The 14,866-nt window shown below is 42.0% G+C and overlaps 1 protein-coding gene across 1 annotated transcript; it reads right to left on the reverse strand.

Moving 5' to 3' along the window:
* Positions 1–420: 420 nt before the first annotated feature.
* LOC149258110 (uncharacterized) lies at positions 421–12,981 on the reverse strand. Its single transcript, XM_089401418.1, has 3 exons — positions 10,869–12,981; positions 855–928; positions 421–648 (listed from the first exon to the last, which is right to left on the reverse strand). The coding sequence occupies exons 1-3, from the start codon at positions 12,979–12,981 to the stop codon at positions 421–423; spliced, it is 2,415 nt and encodes an 804-aa protein (XP_089257544.1).
* Between the last annotated feature and the right edge of the window lie 1,885 nt (positions 12,982–14,866).

The raw sequence follows: 14,866 nt of genomic DNA on the forward strand, positions 1-14,866 counted from the left end.
TTTTGGCCAAAAATAAAAGTGACTAAGCTGCTCGAGGGTCTTATTCATGCCGAAATGTCCTGCCAAACCTCCGCTATGCTTCTCGCGAATAATATTCTCCCTCATCGAGCAGTCAGGGATGCATAGCTGTCCTCCCTTAAACAACAATTTTTCCTACAGATTGTAGTCCAACCAAGGACTATTGTCTCTTACTAAAGGGTTCTGGCATGCCTCATAGGCCTCCTTAAAATCTGTATCTGTTTGGTATAGATCCTGTAAGTGCTCAAAACCCAACACCTGTACAGTGCTTTCCTGCAGTAGTAGAGCTTTCCTACTCAACGCGTCTGCAACCTTATTTGCTTGCCCGCTGATGTGCTTTAGTACGAAATTGAAACTCTGTAAATACTCTACCCATTTGGCGTGTTTGTGGTTGAGTTTGTGCTACTGCATTACATACTGTAGCGCAGAATTATCTGAAAACAGTACAAATTCACTTCCCAATAAGTAATGCCTCCAGTGTTTTAAGGCTTGCACCACAACATAAAACTCTTTATCATATGAAGAGTATCTCTGCCTACTCTCGTTCAGCTTCTCGCTGAAGAACACCACAGGACTGTTCTCTTGACTGAGCACAGCCCTGATTGCTGTCCCGCTAGCGTCACAACGAACCTGAAACAACTTTTGAAAATCTGGTAGCCTCAAGATCGGCCTCTCAGTAATCTTCTTTTTTAACAACTGGAAACTTCACTCTACTGCTTCTGTCCACCGAAAAGGTTGGCTGGCCTTTTTGATGGTATCTAGCATGGGTGCACAAATTTCGCTGAAATTTCTGATAAACTTCCTAAAAAACTTGCCAATCCGTGAAAGCTACGTACCTCAAACAGACCTTTCGGAGATGAACAATTTACTATAGTTGCCACTTTCTTTGGATCCATCTTCAGTTCATTTTCTGCTATCACAAACCCCAAATAGATTAATTCCTTTTGCAGAAAAGTACATTTCTTTAAGTTTATCAGCAGTTTGTTCTATTGCAGTTTTTCCAATACCTTATGCACATGTTGTAGGTGTTCTTTTCTTGTCCTGCTAAAAATAAGGATATCATCCAAGTAGACGATCACGAACTTTCCAATATACTCCTTTAGCATCTCATTCATTAGCCTCATGAACGTACTGGGTGCATTGCTTAGCCCAAATGGCATAACTAGCCATTCGTACAGCCCCTCATTCGTCTTAAAGGTTGTCTTCTGGTGGGCTCCAGTATTGTAGCAATAATGCTACAACTCCTGGAGCTTCCTTCTCTAATTTTATCAACCCGGTAGTTCGTAACAAACTTGGAAGCGACAGTGCTGTATGCAGAAGTACTAGCTCTTGCCGCAGCTGTCACTTGGTCAGCTGGCACAAGTCCGATAGGGGCTCAAGCCAACTTCTATGAGCTCTTAGAAGAAGCTTTTTAACTGATGGACGAAAGCTAACTCAAAGGAAGCTAATCTACTTGTGTAAAGAAACTGAAAGCCAACAAGAAACGCAAACCCTAGCAAACCCTAATTCTACCAGCTAGTCCTACTGACGCAAAGGAGAGCATGCAAACTACTAAAAGAGATGCCATTACTTCTATGAAGGTAAAATACATGTGTCTAGACAACCTCTATCTGAAGAAAACATCTTTTTGTATTTTTGATTAAGTTGTTGGAATTATCATGCATGTGCTTTTAACTATTTTTTACTGTGCAGAGGTGGATCAAGGAGGAGAAATGATTGGAAGAGGTCGAGAAGGTTCAAAGAGGGTATAAGGAGTCCCTAACACCCTTCCAGAGAGTTTCACAGAGTTTGGCTATCAAGAAACCTCATTCGTGAGCTTCTACAGGAAGTCTGCAGGGGTTCTACAGGATGTTCAGAGATTTCTACAGGATGTTCTGAAAAGAGGATTTTGGAGAATGGATGGACGGAAAAAGGTGGAGGAACGAGTAGGGAGGTGAAATAGGGGTGTGAAGAGGTCTAGGACTTGGTGGATGAGGCTAAGGAGCGATTGGATTTGTTCAAGGATGGATGAAACGATGTTGCACAAGAAGATGAGAATCATGGCAAAGTAAGCGGATGAGGCAAATGTAAGGTAAGGGTTATAAGTGAAGGGTGAAGCAGGTAGGTTGGATGGAGTATGGGCAGGTAAGGAAGGATAACAGGTACTCTGCAAGTGGTTTTTCAAACTGAACAAACAAAGACATGCAAGAAAACAAAGATCTAGTTATAAAACCTATGACCTAGTTACTTCACTCTAATCTGACCTAACAGCAAAAGGAAATGAACAGAAGTTTATTTGCAGTGAAACCATGTGAAACAACTATGAAACAACTATGAAACTAAGTGATCATAAACCTAAGCATGCATCCAAACTGATATCAAGTTCTACGAATGAGATTCAAACACTAATGATTGCATGGTGAAACAAAGAAAGTGTTTTTGTTTGGGACAGCATGGTTACTTCAACTCCAGCCCATGATCCAATAAGGAAGAGGTGAAACCAAAAGCGTTTGCTGACCCTTTTTTGGAGCTTTTTCCTGTTATTATCCTACCAATATATTCTAAACATAAACAACTACTTTAACCATCAAAAGAAATCTAAATAACGAAGCAAGATCTAAATCTAAATAGCAGATTTTATTTCAAGAACGCAGCAAACACATCAAGATAAACGAAGGAGGTATTGGGCGCTTGAGATGGGCCCAACCCCAAGAGCTACAGCCTTCCAAGAGATATTTAGAGGTGGTGCAAAGCTGAATTCATGTTTATTAATCAAGAATGAAGAGTTACATCAAAACTGTCCACAAGGAGAGCTTGAGAATGAGCTGAAAGCAAAGCTAATCTATTGCATACAAATCGAATTACAAAATGACTACAACAAGGCTATGAAATGACTAACTACTAGCTACTATCTACTGGCTAACTAGCTAACATCCCCTGGCTAACCAAAATGAGGCCCTAAGCCTTCTTATTTATACAATTTGAGGACCCAACAATCCTCCTAAAATTTAGGGACTCGGCTGCCCAAGACTTGTAGTTAACAACAATCCTACTTGACTTGCTTGGCTGCCCTTGTGTTGATTGATTCGGTGGCCCTTGAACTCCGAGCTGATGGTGGAGAATTCGAGGTAAGGGCCCATAAATGAGGGGGACACCTTCCTACAAATCCTCTCGCTTGTTCTCCCACGAATTTGGCTGCCAAGTGCTCATTAAGACCTTCAATTTTGTCTCCAAGTGGACCAAAAAGGCTACACAAAGCACCCATTAGACTTGTTGGCATAATGACTAACCAAATTCACTCTATTAACATAAAAATAATCAAAAGCATGCAATAAACCAATGAGAATGGTGGATTAAGTCAACTTAGGAGGTTGAATGAGCCCAAATAATTGTCCATTTTTGGGGCTCATCATCACCCCCCTACTGAAAGTGTTGCTCATCCTCTGAGCAACCAATCTCTCTCCTCGTCTTTGATGGCCCTGGTGGCTTCTTTGGCTAACATCTTGGCTGATTTCTCCTTTGGCTTCCCTCTTTTCAAACTTCCTGTAGAAACAGTTCTCTGTCTTCCTGTAGAAACAGTCTGCTAACAGTTCTCTGTCTTCCTGTAGAAACATTTCTCTAATAGTTCTCTGTCTTCCTGTAGAAACAGTTGGCACTGTCTTAGCCTGCTTGGCTGAGGGTGCTTTTCCTTTCAGCTTGGCTGTGGCAGCCTTCGTCTTCTCGCCCTTCTGCTCTTCTTCCTCACTGTCTGCTGCTTTTCTTAGTGAATCCTCAGCCTTGTTATGAGTGCACAAGTATATGCAATCATATGGAAGGAGATGAAACCAGTGGAGGATGGAAGAAAAGAGTGGTTGCATGCCTCCTCAACAAACTTCAAGCTTCAAATCCCTCTTCATAATCGATTCTGGCCTGCCCAAAGGCTTCTACAGGATGTTTCTGGTAAAAATACAGAACTTCCTGTAGAAAGTCCTGTAGCTTCCTGTAGAAGGCTGAACCATGATCAGATTATGTCCAAACCTTGAAATTTAAACGGCCCCTCTGAAAAATGGTAGCTGCATGCAGAGCCTCAGTCAATCTTCACTGATAAGTATATTGTCCGCACAAACCAAAGGCATGCATAGAAATCTATTATACCGGTCAGAACAAAAAATGAGTATGACATGATGGGCATGTAGCCAAAATATAAAATTCTAGAAACAAGTTTTGTCATCTCCAGCTTGGTGAAGAAATAGAATGTGGCATAGAGAAACAAGTAAAATGCTGAGGAGCCTGCAGTCAAATAAGATCTCCACCACCAGTTGTAATCTTCACTGCACAATTCGAAGTAGCACAAGATAATGGTGATCTCTACATATGTAACAATGAGGATCACAAAGACAATGAACAGGAACCCAAATATACAGTAGAACTGATGCAGCCATATTGAAGTTAATCTGAAGAATAGTCCAATGAATACAGCTCCAAAAGGCAGCATGCCTCCAATTGGTATTGAAAAAAATGGGCTGCATATACCAAGCTTACTCTAGAATCTGCCTGGGAATTTGATTGGTCTTCACTGGATCTTCAATTGTAGGTTCATTGTAGCCAAAGTAACTGCTGGAACAGAAATTCCAAACCATAAAAGGACTGAGGCAAACATAGTCTCGAAAGGAACTACACCAACTGATTTTTTCCCATAGCTGTGCATTGAGAATAAAGAAAATGCAAAAGGCAATGCCTGGAAACAAGAATGTGGTTTCAGCGTGTTCCTCCTCTGTTTTGTGCCCTTGAACATCTTAGATAGACGTGACAATGCATACCATGCAAAGAAACCCATAAACACCCATAATAGTAGCATAACTGTCATTAAACTTCCACGGTTCAATGTTCGCATCATGATCGTTGCAACAATTTCGGAGAGAAATAAAACAACCATCAAATGAGTTGATGATAGAGAACCAATTAACTGATTGTGCACACTTCAGTTGAGGACGTGGAAAGTGCAGATGAACAACAGTTCATGAGTTTCAGCCAAGCCGTCTTTAATTGCTGCGTGATTTGTGATGAGGTGGCAAAAACATGTGCGCTAGATTTTTCAAACTGCAGTGACGTTATGAAATACATGTCTTCTTCTCTTTGTTATTTATTTGACGTCCTGTGCACTAGAGTTCAACAGATCTACCACTAACTATGTTTTCCAACTTCCACGTGAATGACTGATCCATGCATGATGCGTGATTTTTGCCTGGATGAGTGCAATCGAATATGGCTAGCTTCCTGGCTGAATCCCACCATCTCATTCGTTCATGCAATGCTTAGACTAGATTCATGTAATAGATGAACAAGGTTTAGTCACGTACCTGAAGTCAAACGGCTGCTTGTGAAGCTTTTTTGCTGCTGCATGCTCTGATTCTGCTGCTGCATGCTTGGATCCTTTGATTGCATGAGGGCTTGGATGATGATTTTTGATTGCTTTTCCTTGTGCAGGTGTCCTCTGGCCGGATCTGAGCTGCATGCCATTGTTTCCACATTCAGATCTACACGTTCAAGCTACTGCTGCTGCAATGTCACAAAACCAGAACTTGTTTTCGCCATTTCTCCCAAACGGTAAAGTGTATTGATCTGAAACTTGATGAGCATGTTTCTATCATCATGATGCATCTCCCATAGCAAAATAGTGATCAATGGATGCATGGATTTCGAGAAAAATGGAAAATGGCTGAAGATTTCAGAGATCAATTTCTCAGAAACCGTGCATTGGAATCGGCTGAAACTGCTTGGGTAGGTTACCATCACTCATATGCATATCCCCATGAAACAAGTTTTGAAACGGATGCACGGTTATGGAGAAAATGCAAAAATGGCTGATGGTGATGGAGGCTGATTTCTTGGAAACCGTGCACCGGAATTGGCTGAAACTGCTCAAGCATGTTGCCATCACCCTTGTACAATTCCCCATAAAACGGTTTGTCAAATGGATGCATGGTTTTCAAGTTATGGCAAAAACAAATTTTATTCTATGGATTTTTTCTTCAAGGCATTTTGCAAGTGTTTGCATGGAAGGGAAAACTGAGCTTGGGCTGTGATGGAGGTATGGAGATGATGGAGGAGGAGTTGGAAGATTGCATGAGGGCTTCTGAACCCTTGAGGAAGATACCATGTTTGCCAAACCACTTTTGAAGTCCATGTCTAGTTTCCCACAATTTCTACAGGAAGTTCCTGCAGAAGCACAATGAGAAGCACAAGGAGGTGGAAAAAAAATGATGAAGAAAGGCAAGGGATGGACACACAAGTGCTTGTAGGCCTAACCAACAGATTCCCACCATTAGATTCACTTTTGAAATTGGATTTGGCTCGTCCAAAGGTTCTACAGGATGTTTCCTGTAGAAATACAGAGCTTCCTGTAGAAGGCACAAGAAAAATTCCTTTAACCTTGATTTGAGTGCTCCTCCTGTCATGAAACGTCCTTCTTGCAACCTGCAATTAGCCAATGGAATTAGTTTTATTTTTCTTTTTCTTTTTCTCTTTTTTTTTTTTTTTTTTTTGAAAAACAACTAGGGTGCCTCATGGAGGTTTTCACCCTAATTGCCTGCCTTGGGCGCCTCCAAGGGAGGTTTTCACCCAAAGAATCTTATTCTCTTTTCTCTTTTTTTTTTCAACCCATTGACCGCCTCGTGGAGGTTTTCAATCAATGAGCCAATCTAAGGTGCCTCCGAGGAGGTTTTCACCTTAGATTTCTATTTTCCTCTTTTTCGTTTTTTTTTTCTTTTTCTTTTTTTTTTTTTTTTTTTCTACCCTACCCTACTTGAAGAACAAAATCATTTTCAAGTATAAGAATACTTCCAATGGAGCCATGTGCACATCAATATTAGAGACAAGATGATGTGAAGGCTCAAAATACATGCTTTGACAACGATCCAGATTTCAGAGACAAAATGATCTGACTTTGAATGGATCAAACATAGATGAGGAAGAGAGTACTGCTGCAACTTAGTGACCTTCTGAAACCATATCTCAATATAGCTTTGATATCCTTGTTCGTCTTGCTGATTTGGATCATTCTTCATGTCACCTTCTATCATGACCTTTTGATCTTCCTCTTTTTGTTGATCTTTCTCTTGAGTACATGGAGGATTTGATGATAACCATGAGGGAACTCTCTCGATCTCTGATTTAGATCTCTTCTCTTCATCAAGTGCAGCCCATGGTTCTTTGATCTCCTCTTTGGAACCTTCTTTTTCCTTTGGTCCTTCAATGTTGTCAATATATTCTCTATTTTGCAACACTCTTCCTGAGCTTTGGTGAACATCATTGAGCTCAAAAGGAGTCATTTGCACATGTTGTGCCTCAGCTTTGCAATTGGGTTGAGCTACTCCATTGTATGGCTTTGGAAATGGTACGGGTAGTTGAGTGGAGGTGTGAAATTGAGATGGAGATGGATGGCATTGTGGTTGGGTAGGAATTTGGGGTTGTCTTGGTGGAGGAGGAGGCGATGGTTGTGGATGAGCAGGTGGTGGAGGAAACGAAGTGGGAGGAGTGTTGTACTGGGGCCTCCACCCCTGATGAGGTGCATTCCACTGAGGCTGTGGCTGAGCATAAGAGTGAAACGAATGAGCAGCTGGTTGGGCATAATATGGATCTGTGAAGGAACAAGGAGGAGGTGTGAACCAAGAAGGATGAGCAGGGGGACCCCAAGAAGGCATGAAAGTGGCTTGATAGGGGTCATAATAGGTCTCGGATGTCCCTTGCAGTTCCTGCTGGTAAGATCTAGGTCCATGCGGCCTCCTTTGGTTCATATAATAGAGTGATTAAGTGGCTCCTTTGGCTCTCTGATATGCAGCTTTGATTCTAGGTAAGGAAGGGCACTGATCTGTAGGATGGTATTCTTCACAGATGAAACACACTTCTAGGGAGTGCATTGGACATTCGTTCCTAGGATGCTTTCTAGTGCACCTGGGACAAAAAATGACCAAAGCCCTCTTGGCTTCCTCTTGCTTCTTTTGGATCCACAGGGTATCCAATTGCATGGCAAGAAACTGCTTCATATCACTCTTGAAATCTTCTATCTGATCTTCAAATTCGTCTTTGGACAAGGGACTGCTCCCAACATTTCTGCTTGTAGCCATTTGCTCTAGAGGAATGGTTTCTTCTTCTTCTCCCCTAGAGGTTCTTCAAATATGTCTTGATGTCCACCCAGGGGTTCTTCTTAGTCACAACCATCGAAGAAGAGAGAAGATTGGCTGTGTGAAGCAAAGGGGGGTGTTGTGAAAATATTCTTCTAACTTATCTCTACTCCTACAAGGCATGAAAGGAAATATTTTTGGTTGATTTTTTTGTATTTTTCTTCTTGTACTTTCAAAACTAAAATAGATTGAACTACAACTAACTATCTTGCTGAAATGAAAATGCGGAATTGAAATGAAAGTAGTAAAGGACTAACCTATTTTTCTCAAATGAAATTGTAGGAATGAAATGCTAAGCTACGCTTGCGGAATTGAAACGCTACTCTACACTTGCAAAAATGAAATTGCGGAATTGAAAAGCTAATCTATGAAAGCGGGAAATGCTAATCTACTTTTGCATAAACAAAATTGCATAATGGAAATGAAATAAACTACTTAGCAGAAGATTGTAGTGGATAATAGAAGAAAAGCGACAATCACCAATACTCTGACGCTTCCCCGGCAACAGCACCAAAAAGGATGGTGGGCTCCAGTATTGTAGCAATAATGCTACAACTCCTGGAGCTTCCTTCTCTAATTTTATCAACCCGGTAGTTCGTAACAAACTTGGAAGCGACGGTGCTGTATGCACAAGTACTAGCTCTTGCCGCAGCTGTCACTTGGTCAGCTGGCACAAGTCCGATAGGGGCTCAAACCAACTTCTATGAGCTCTTAGAAGAAGCTTTTTAACTGATGGACGAAAGCTAACTCAAAGGAAGCTAATCTACTTGCGGAAAGAAACTGAAAGCCAACAAGAAACGCAAACCCTAGCAAACCCTAATTCTACCATCTAGTCCTACTGACGCAAAGGAGAGCATGCAAACTACTAAAAGAGATGCCATTACTTCTATGAAGGTAAAATACATGTGTCTAGACAACCTCTATCTGAAGAAAACATCTTTTTGTATTTTTGATTAAGTTGTTGGAATTATCATGCATGTGCTTTTAACTATTTTTGACTGTGCAGAGGTGGATCAAGGAGGGGAAATGATTGGAAGAGGTCGGGAAGGTTCAAAGAGGGTCTAAGGAGTCCCTAACACACTTCCAGAGAGTTTCACAGAGTTTGGCTATCAAGAAACCTCATTCGTGAGCTTCTACAGGAAGTCTGCAGGGGTTCTACAGGATGTTCAGAGATTTCTACAGGATGTTCTGAAAAGAGGATTTTGGAGAATGGATGGACGAAAAAAGGTGGAGGAACGAGTAGGGAGGTGAAATAGGGGTGTGAAGAGGTCTAGGACTTGGTGGATGAGGCTAAGGAGCGATTGGATTTGTTCAAGGATGGATGAAACGATGTTGCACAAGAAGATGAGAATCATGGCAAAGTAAGCGGATGAGGCAAATGTAAGGTAAGGGTTATAAGTGAAGGGTGAAGCAGGTAGGTTGGATGGAGTATGGGCAGGTAATGAAGGATAACAGGTACTCTGCAAGTGGTTTTTCAAACTGAACAAACAAAGGCATGCAAGAAAACAAAGATCTAGTTATAAAACCTATGACCTAGTTACTTCACTCTAATCTGACCTAACAACAAAAGGAAATGAACAGAAGTTTATTTGCAGTGAAACCATGTGAAACAACTATGAAACTAAGTGATCATAAACCTAAGCATGCATCCAAACTGATATCAAGTTCTACGAACGAGATTCAAACACTAATGATTGCATGGTGAAGCAAAGAAAGTGTTTTTGTTTGGGACAACATGGTTACTTCAACTCCAGCCCCTGATCCAATAAGGAAGAGGTGAAACCAAAAGCGTTTGCTGACCCTTTTTTGGAGCTTTTTCCTGTTATTATCCTACCAATATATTCTAAACATAAACAACTACTTTAACCATCAAAAGAAATCTAAATAACGAAGCAAGATCTAAATCTAAATAGCAGATTTTATTTCAAGAACGCAGCAAACACATCAAGATAAACGAAGGAGGTACTGGGCGCTTGAGATGGGCCCAACCCCAAGAGCTACAGCCTCCCAAGAGAGATTTAGAGCTGGTGCAAAGCTGAATTCATCTTTATTAATCAAGAATGAAGAGTTACATCAAAACTGTCCACAAGGAGAGCTTGAGAATGAGCTGAAAGCAAAGCTAATCTATTGCATACAAATCGAATTACAAAATGACTACAACAAGGCTATGAAATGACTAACTACTAGCTACTATCTACTGGCTAACTAGCTAACATCCACTGGCTAACCAAAATGAGGCCCTAAGCCTTCTTATTTATACAATTTGAGGACCCAACAGTCCTCCTAAAATTTAGGGATTCGGCTGCTCAAGACTTGTAGTTAACAGCAGTCCTACTTGACTTGTTTGGCTGCCCTTGTGTTGATTGATTCGGTGGCCCTTGAACTACGAGCTGATGGTGGAGAATTCGAGGTAAGGGCCCATAAATGAGGGGGACACCTTCCTACAAATCCTCTCGCTTGTTCTCCCACGAATTGGGCTGCCAAGTGCTCATTAAGACCTTCAATTTTGTCTCCAAGTGAACCAAAAAGGCTACACAAAGCACCCATTAGACTTGTTGGCATAATGACTAACCAAATTCACTCTATTAACATAAAAATAATAAAAAACATGCAATAAACCAATGAGAATGGTGGATTAAGTCAACTTAGGAGGTTGAATGAGCCCAAATAATTGTCCATTTTTGGGGCTCATCATCTTCCATTCATCACCCTCTCGTATCCGAATCTGATGGTACCCGCTTTTTAAATCTATCTTCGAAAAGTAAGCTGCCCCACTTAAACAGTCCATCATATCATCCATCCGTGGCAGTGGAAATCTATACTGGATGGTGATTTTATTTATGGCCCTTGAATCGGTGCACATCCACCATTCTCCTCCCTTTTTGGGGGCGAGAACCGTTGGAACAGCACAAGGGCTTAAGCTTTCCCTTATCAAACCCTTGTCCAACAGCTCTTGCACTTGCTTCCTAATTTCTTCATTATCCTTGGGGCTCATTCGGTATGCTGCTTTATTCGGCAAGCTGGCTCCGGGTATGAAATCAATATGATGACTAATGCTTCGCTTGGGGGGTAACTTGTCGGGCAAGTCGTCTACCACTATGTCTGCAAACTCTTCCAACATTTGTTGAATCTCTATGGGCAAATCCAATATTTCTGTGTGTAGCAGGACTGTCCTGGCTTTCCTTACTACCGCATAACCTATCTTACTGTCCTCCACTTGTTTTACAAACTGTTTTCCACTCACCAGCAAGGCTCTGGTTTCACTTGTTTCAGGTGCTCCTTCTTCCTCTTTGATAGGAACAAGCATATGCTTGATTCCATCCTTCATGAATTTATAACAGTTTGTCACTCCATCATGGGTCACTTTTCTGTCAAATTGCCAAGGTCTGCCCAACAACAGGTGACAGACATCCATTGGCATGATGTCGCAGACAACCTTATCCTTGTATTTGCCTATCTGAAACTCGACTTCGCTCTGTTCATCCACCAACAACTGATGGCCCTTTTGCAGCCATGAAACTCTATACGGATTGGGATGTTTTGAGCGTTTTAATCCCAACTTTTCCACCATTTCCATGGACACTAAATTGTCAGTACTTCCGCTGTCAATTATTAGTTTACAACACTTACCTTGTGACTTACAGACCGTCCTGAACAAAGCTTTACGCTGTGTCTGTTCAGGACTCTCCTTGACTGGTTTCAATAGCACTTTATGCAGCACCAAAGCTTCTCCCGTCTCCGGAGCATTCTCCGCCTCCTGAGGGAGTGCTGTTGTTTCCTCTGGTTGCGCCACATACGCACCCCACTGTCCAGCTGGATCTGCTTCTGGACACTCAAACGAGCGGTGCCCCCACTTATGACACCTATAGCACTGATAACCAGCCCCTCTTCCTCGGCCATTTCCTCTGCCGCGCTGGGACGATCTGCCGCCTCTCGTACTGTCTCCTCTATCTGTTGTTCCTGATGTTTTTGAACTTCTAGTTTCCTCACCGCTGCTAGCAGTCCGGCCTCTGCCATAGGACTGGCCTTTCCCTCTGTTGGCTCCTCGTCCTCTCCGGGCATTCTTCCTTCTGGAAATTTTCTCCTCAGCCTTTATTGCACTCTGATATGCCTCCTCGGTATTATTTGGAGACAAAATACTTATTTCATCCAAAATATCCAACCTTAGCCCATTAACATACCTGGCTGTTCTTTCTGCCGTATCCTCCGTGTATCCTGCCCGCAAATTCACTCGGTAAAACTCCTCCATGTACTCTTTAACCATCAGTCCCTTCTGTCTCAGATTCTGCACCTGCCTGTGCAATGCAATCTGATAATCCCTTGGCAGAAATCTACCCTTCAATTTGGCCACCATTCTTGACCAGGTTTTGATCGGCGCCTTATTTAATCTCCTTCTCTCGTTTTGGACACTATCCCACCATAGGGTTGCGTGTCCCTTCAGTTTTGTCGCCGCAAATTTGACTCTGCGATCTTCGCTGACTTCCTCACACTCAAAGTACTTATCCATCTCACTAATCCAATCTAGCAAAACCTTGATAGACAGGCTGCCATCGTACGTCAGGAGTTCTGGTTTTGGTTTACTGCTTGCTAATAAAACAGATCTCAGCAATCTCACTTCCGCAGATTCTCCTTCCGGTCCATCTACTGCCTCTTCTACTTCCTCCTCACTAGCATCGCCTAACTCTGGATCCCTCCGTCTACCTGCTTCTACTGCCTCCAATCGGGCAGCAAGAATTCTAACCTCCTCTCTCAACCCTTCATCTGCCAATCTACGACCAACTCTGCCACCTCGGCCACCTCGACCTTGTCGCCCTACTTCCATATTCTCAGTCAACCTGGCTCTGATACCACTCTGATGTAGCCCAACTCACGGTCCCACAACCCTGTGCAACTTGGGTTAAGTTTTGCGGTCGCCGGATTCACAAACGGTGGCTCTTCTCTGGTGATGACGTGCCAAAATGGTGATGTGTCTTGGTTGGAAAGTGTGTGCAATTACTGCTGCATTCAACTCCCTTCAATGTGCCTCGGGCCTGGCTACTTCGTGCGTTCTAAGGTAAAAGATCTTGGTCCTGTAGTCATTCGAGAGGGTTCGGTTCTTGGGAGGGTTTGTCTGCGGTCTTTGTCTTCGACTGTAAGTTCCCTGCAACTGGCTATGGTTTGTTCGGCTTCAACGGTGTAACTTCTTCTCGTTTCTACTAGCTCATCTGCTGGTTGATGTTCACGGTAAGTTTCTAGGTTCCATTCAACGGTTCCTTAACTTGAGGTTGTTAAGATGTTCGAGTTGTTGTCCAGTTCTGTATTCACCTTTGTCATATGACCTCCATTGTTGTGTGCCGTTACTTCTTCTCCGTTTTGGTCACTCTGCTATGATTTTGGAATGCCTGTAATGACTATTTTGTGCTTGGTTATGTCACTGTTCTTCGCTCTCGGTTATTCGGTATCGGCTCTCCAGATTTCAGCAACTCCAACAGGTATACTCTTCCTCCTTCATTCAATCTGAGTTTCCCCGTTGAGATTCGTATTAATAGGCACTGCTCCTCTGGTCTCTGTTTCAGTCGCTCAGTTAGGCTCGACTTCTCGGCTTCCCGGTCCACTTGCATAGGTAAATAGTACCCAAATATTTCTTTTTGGCTTGCAGTCGCTTCGATGAATTAACGATAATGCTCAGGTAATAACGTTTCCTTGTTGGTTTTGCAGGTTGTGCTTCGGCCTGGGCTCGTGGGTCCTTCGATCTTCTTTTAACGCTCAAAGGATGGCGTGTTATCCGGTAGGCTCTAGTCCTCTGATGGTTGTTGACTCACGCTGCTTCCGTAACCTACTGTAGTGTTGTCTCGTCGATTGTTGTTGTCGTGGGTTGTTATTGTCCTCTGTAAGTCTTTAGTCTCGGTCACCTGTTCTGTCAATTATTTGTCATTTGGAACCTTGGGGTTTCCACCTCCAAACCCTAGGCCAGGGTTCATCCAATTCTTGGACGTGGCACTTGGATTTTTATCAACAGTTATATATGTGTATTGTAACTAACTATGAATTGATTTGAACGTAAACTGGTTGGACTATGGTTTCATTGCTCAGACATTTATGAGAAATTCTTGGTTTTTAGGCGTTACCTTTCTCTGTAGTTTGCCTCTTTGTTTTATCATGCGGTTCTGGGCATTCCCGAGCCTCCGACAGCGATACTCCAGTTCAGTGAGTCCCTCCGTGTCATACTCCGCTTGCAATTATACAGTCGATTAATTTATTGATGGTCTGTTCATGTGTGAAAAATACAAAATACTATACGCTCACCGTGGCTTCTCTCTGGTTGTCAATACTGTAGTTTTGATTCGTTATACAAGTAAGAAAGTTTTGTTATTCAGCAGACAGACAATATTTGGTATGCAAAAATAAATGATTAGGAAAAATAGATCTGTTTCTCTTATTTCATAATTTTTGTCAAATCGCAGAACCTTCTGTTGGTGTTACATTCCATCTTTTATATGTTGAATTTACAGTTAATTCAAGCTGTCTTTCTTGGTTAGTTGAATGGAAAATAATTGGTTGAATAACTGTTTAGTTTTCAGTTACAAGTTTTGCTTGCAAACAGTATTGTTACTTTTCGTCTTTCCTAATTTAACAGATCAACTCCTAACTAGATTTAAGTTCTATTAAACTTGTAATGACTCTAATCGACACTTAACTTTACCTTTTAAAAGTTAAAAAAAAATAAA

Source organism: Pinus tabuliformis, chromosome 6 (assembly GCF_031772625.1).
Source record: "Pinus tabuliformis cultivar Carrire ecotype Pingquan chromosome 6, CPIR1, whole genome shotgun sequence".
NCBI classification, from domain to species: domain Eukaryota; kingdom Viridiplantae; phylum Streptophyta; class Pinopsida; order Pinales; family Pinaceae; genus Pinus; species Pinus tabuliformis.

Excerpts from the sequence above, each read along its gene's own strand:
- LOC149258110 (XM_089401418.1), bottom strand. The coding sequence starts at position 12,981 with ATGGAAGTAGGGCGACAAGGTCGAGGTGGCCGAGGTGGCAGAGTTGGT. Across the intron at positions 929-10,868 it reads TCAGATTCGGATACGAGAGG|AAAATGAACTGAAGATGGAT; the intron begins GTGATGAATGGA and ends TTGTGATAGCAG. Across the intron at positions 649-854 it reads CTCCGAAAGGTCTGTTTGAG|GTTCGTTGTGACGCTAGCGG; the intron begins GTACGTAGCTTT and ends AAGTTGTTTCAG.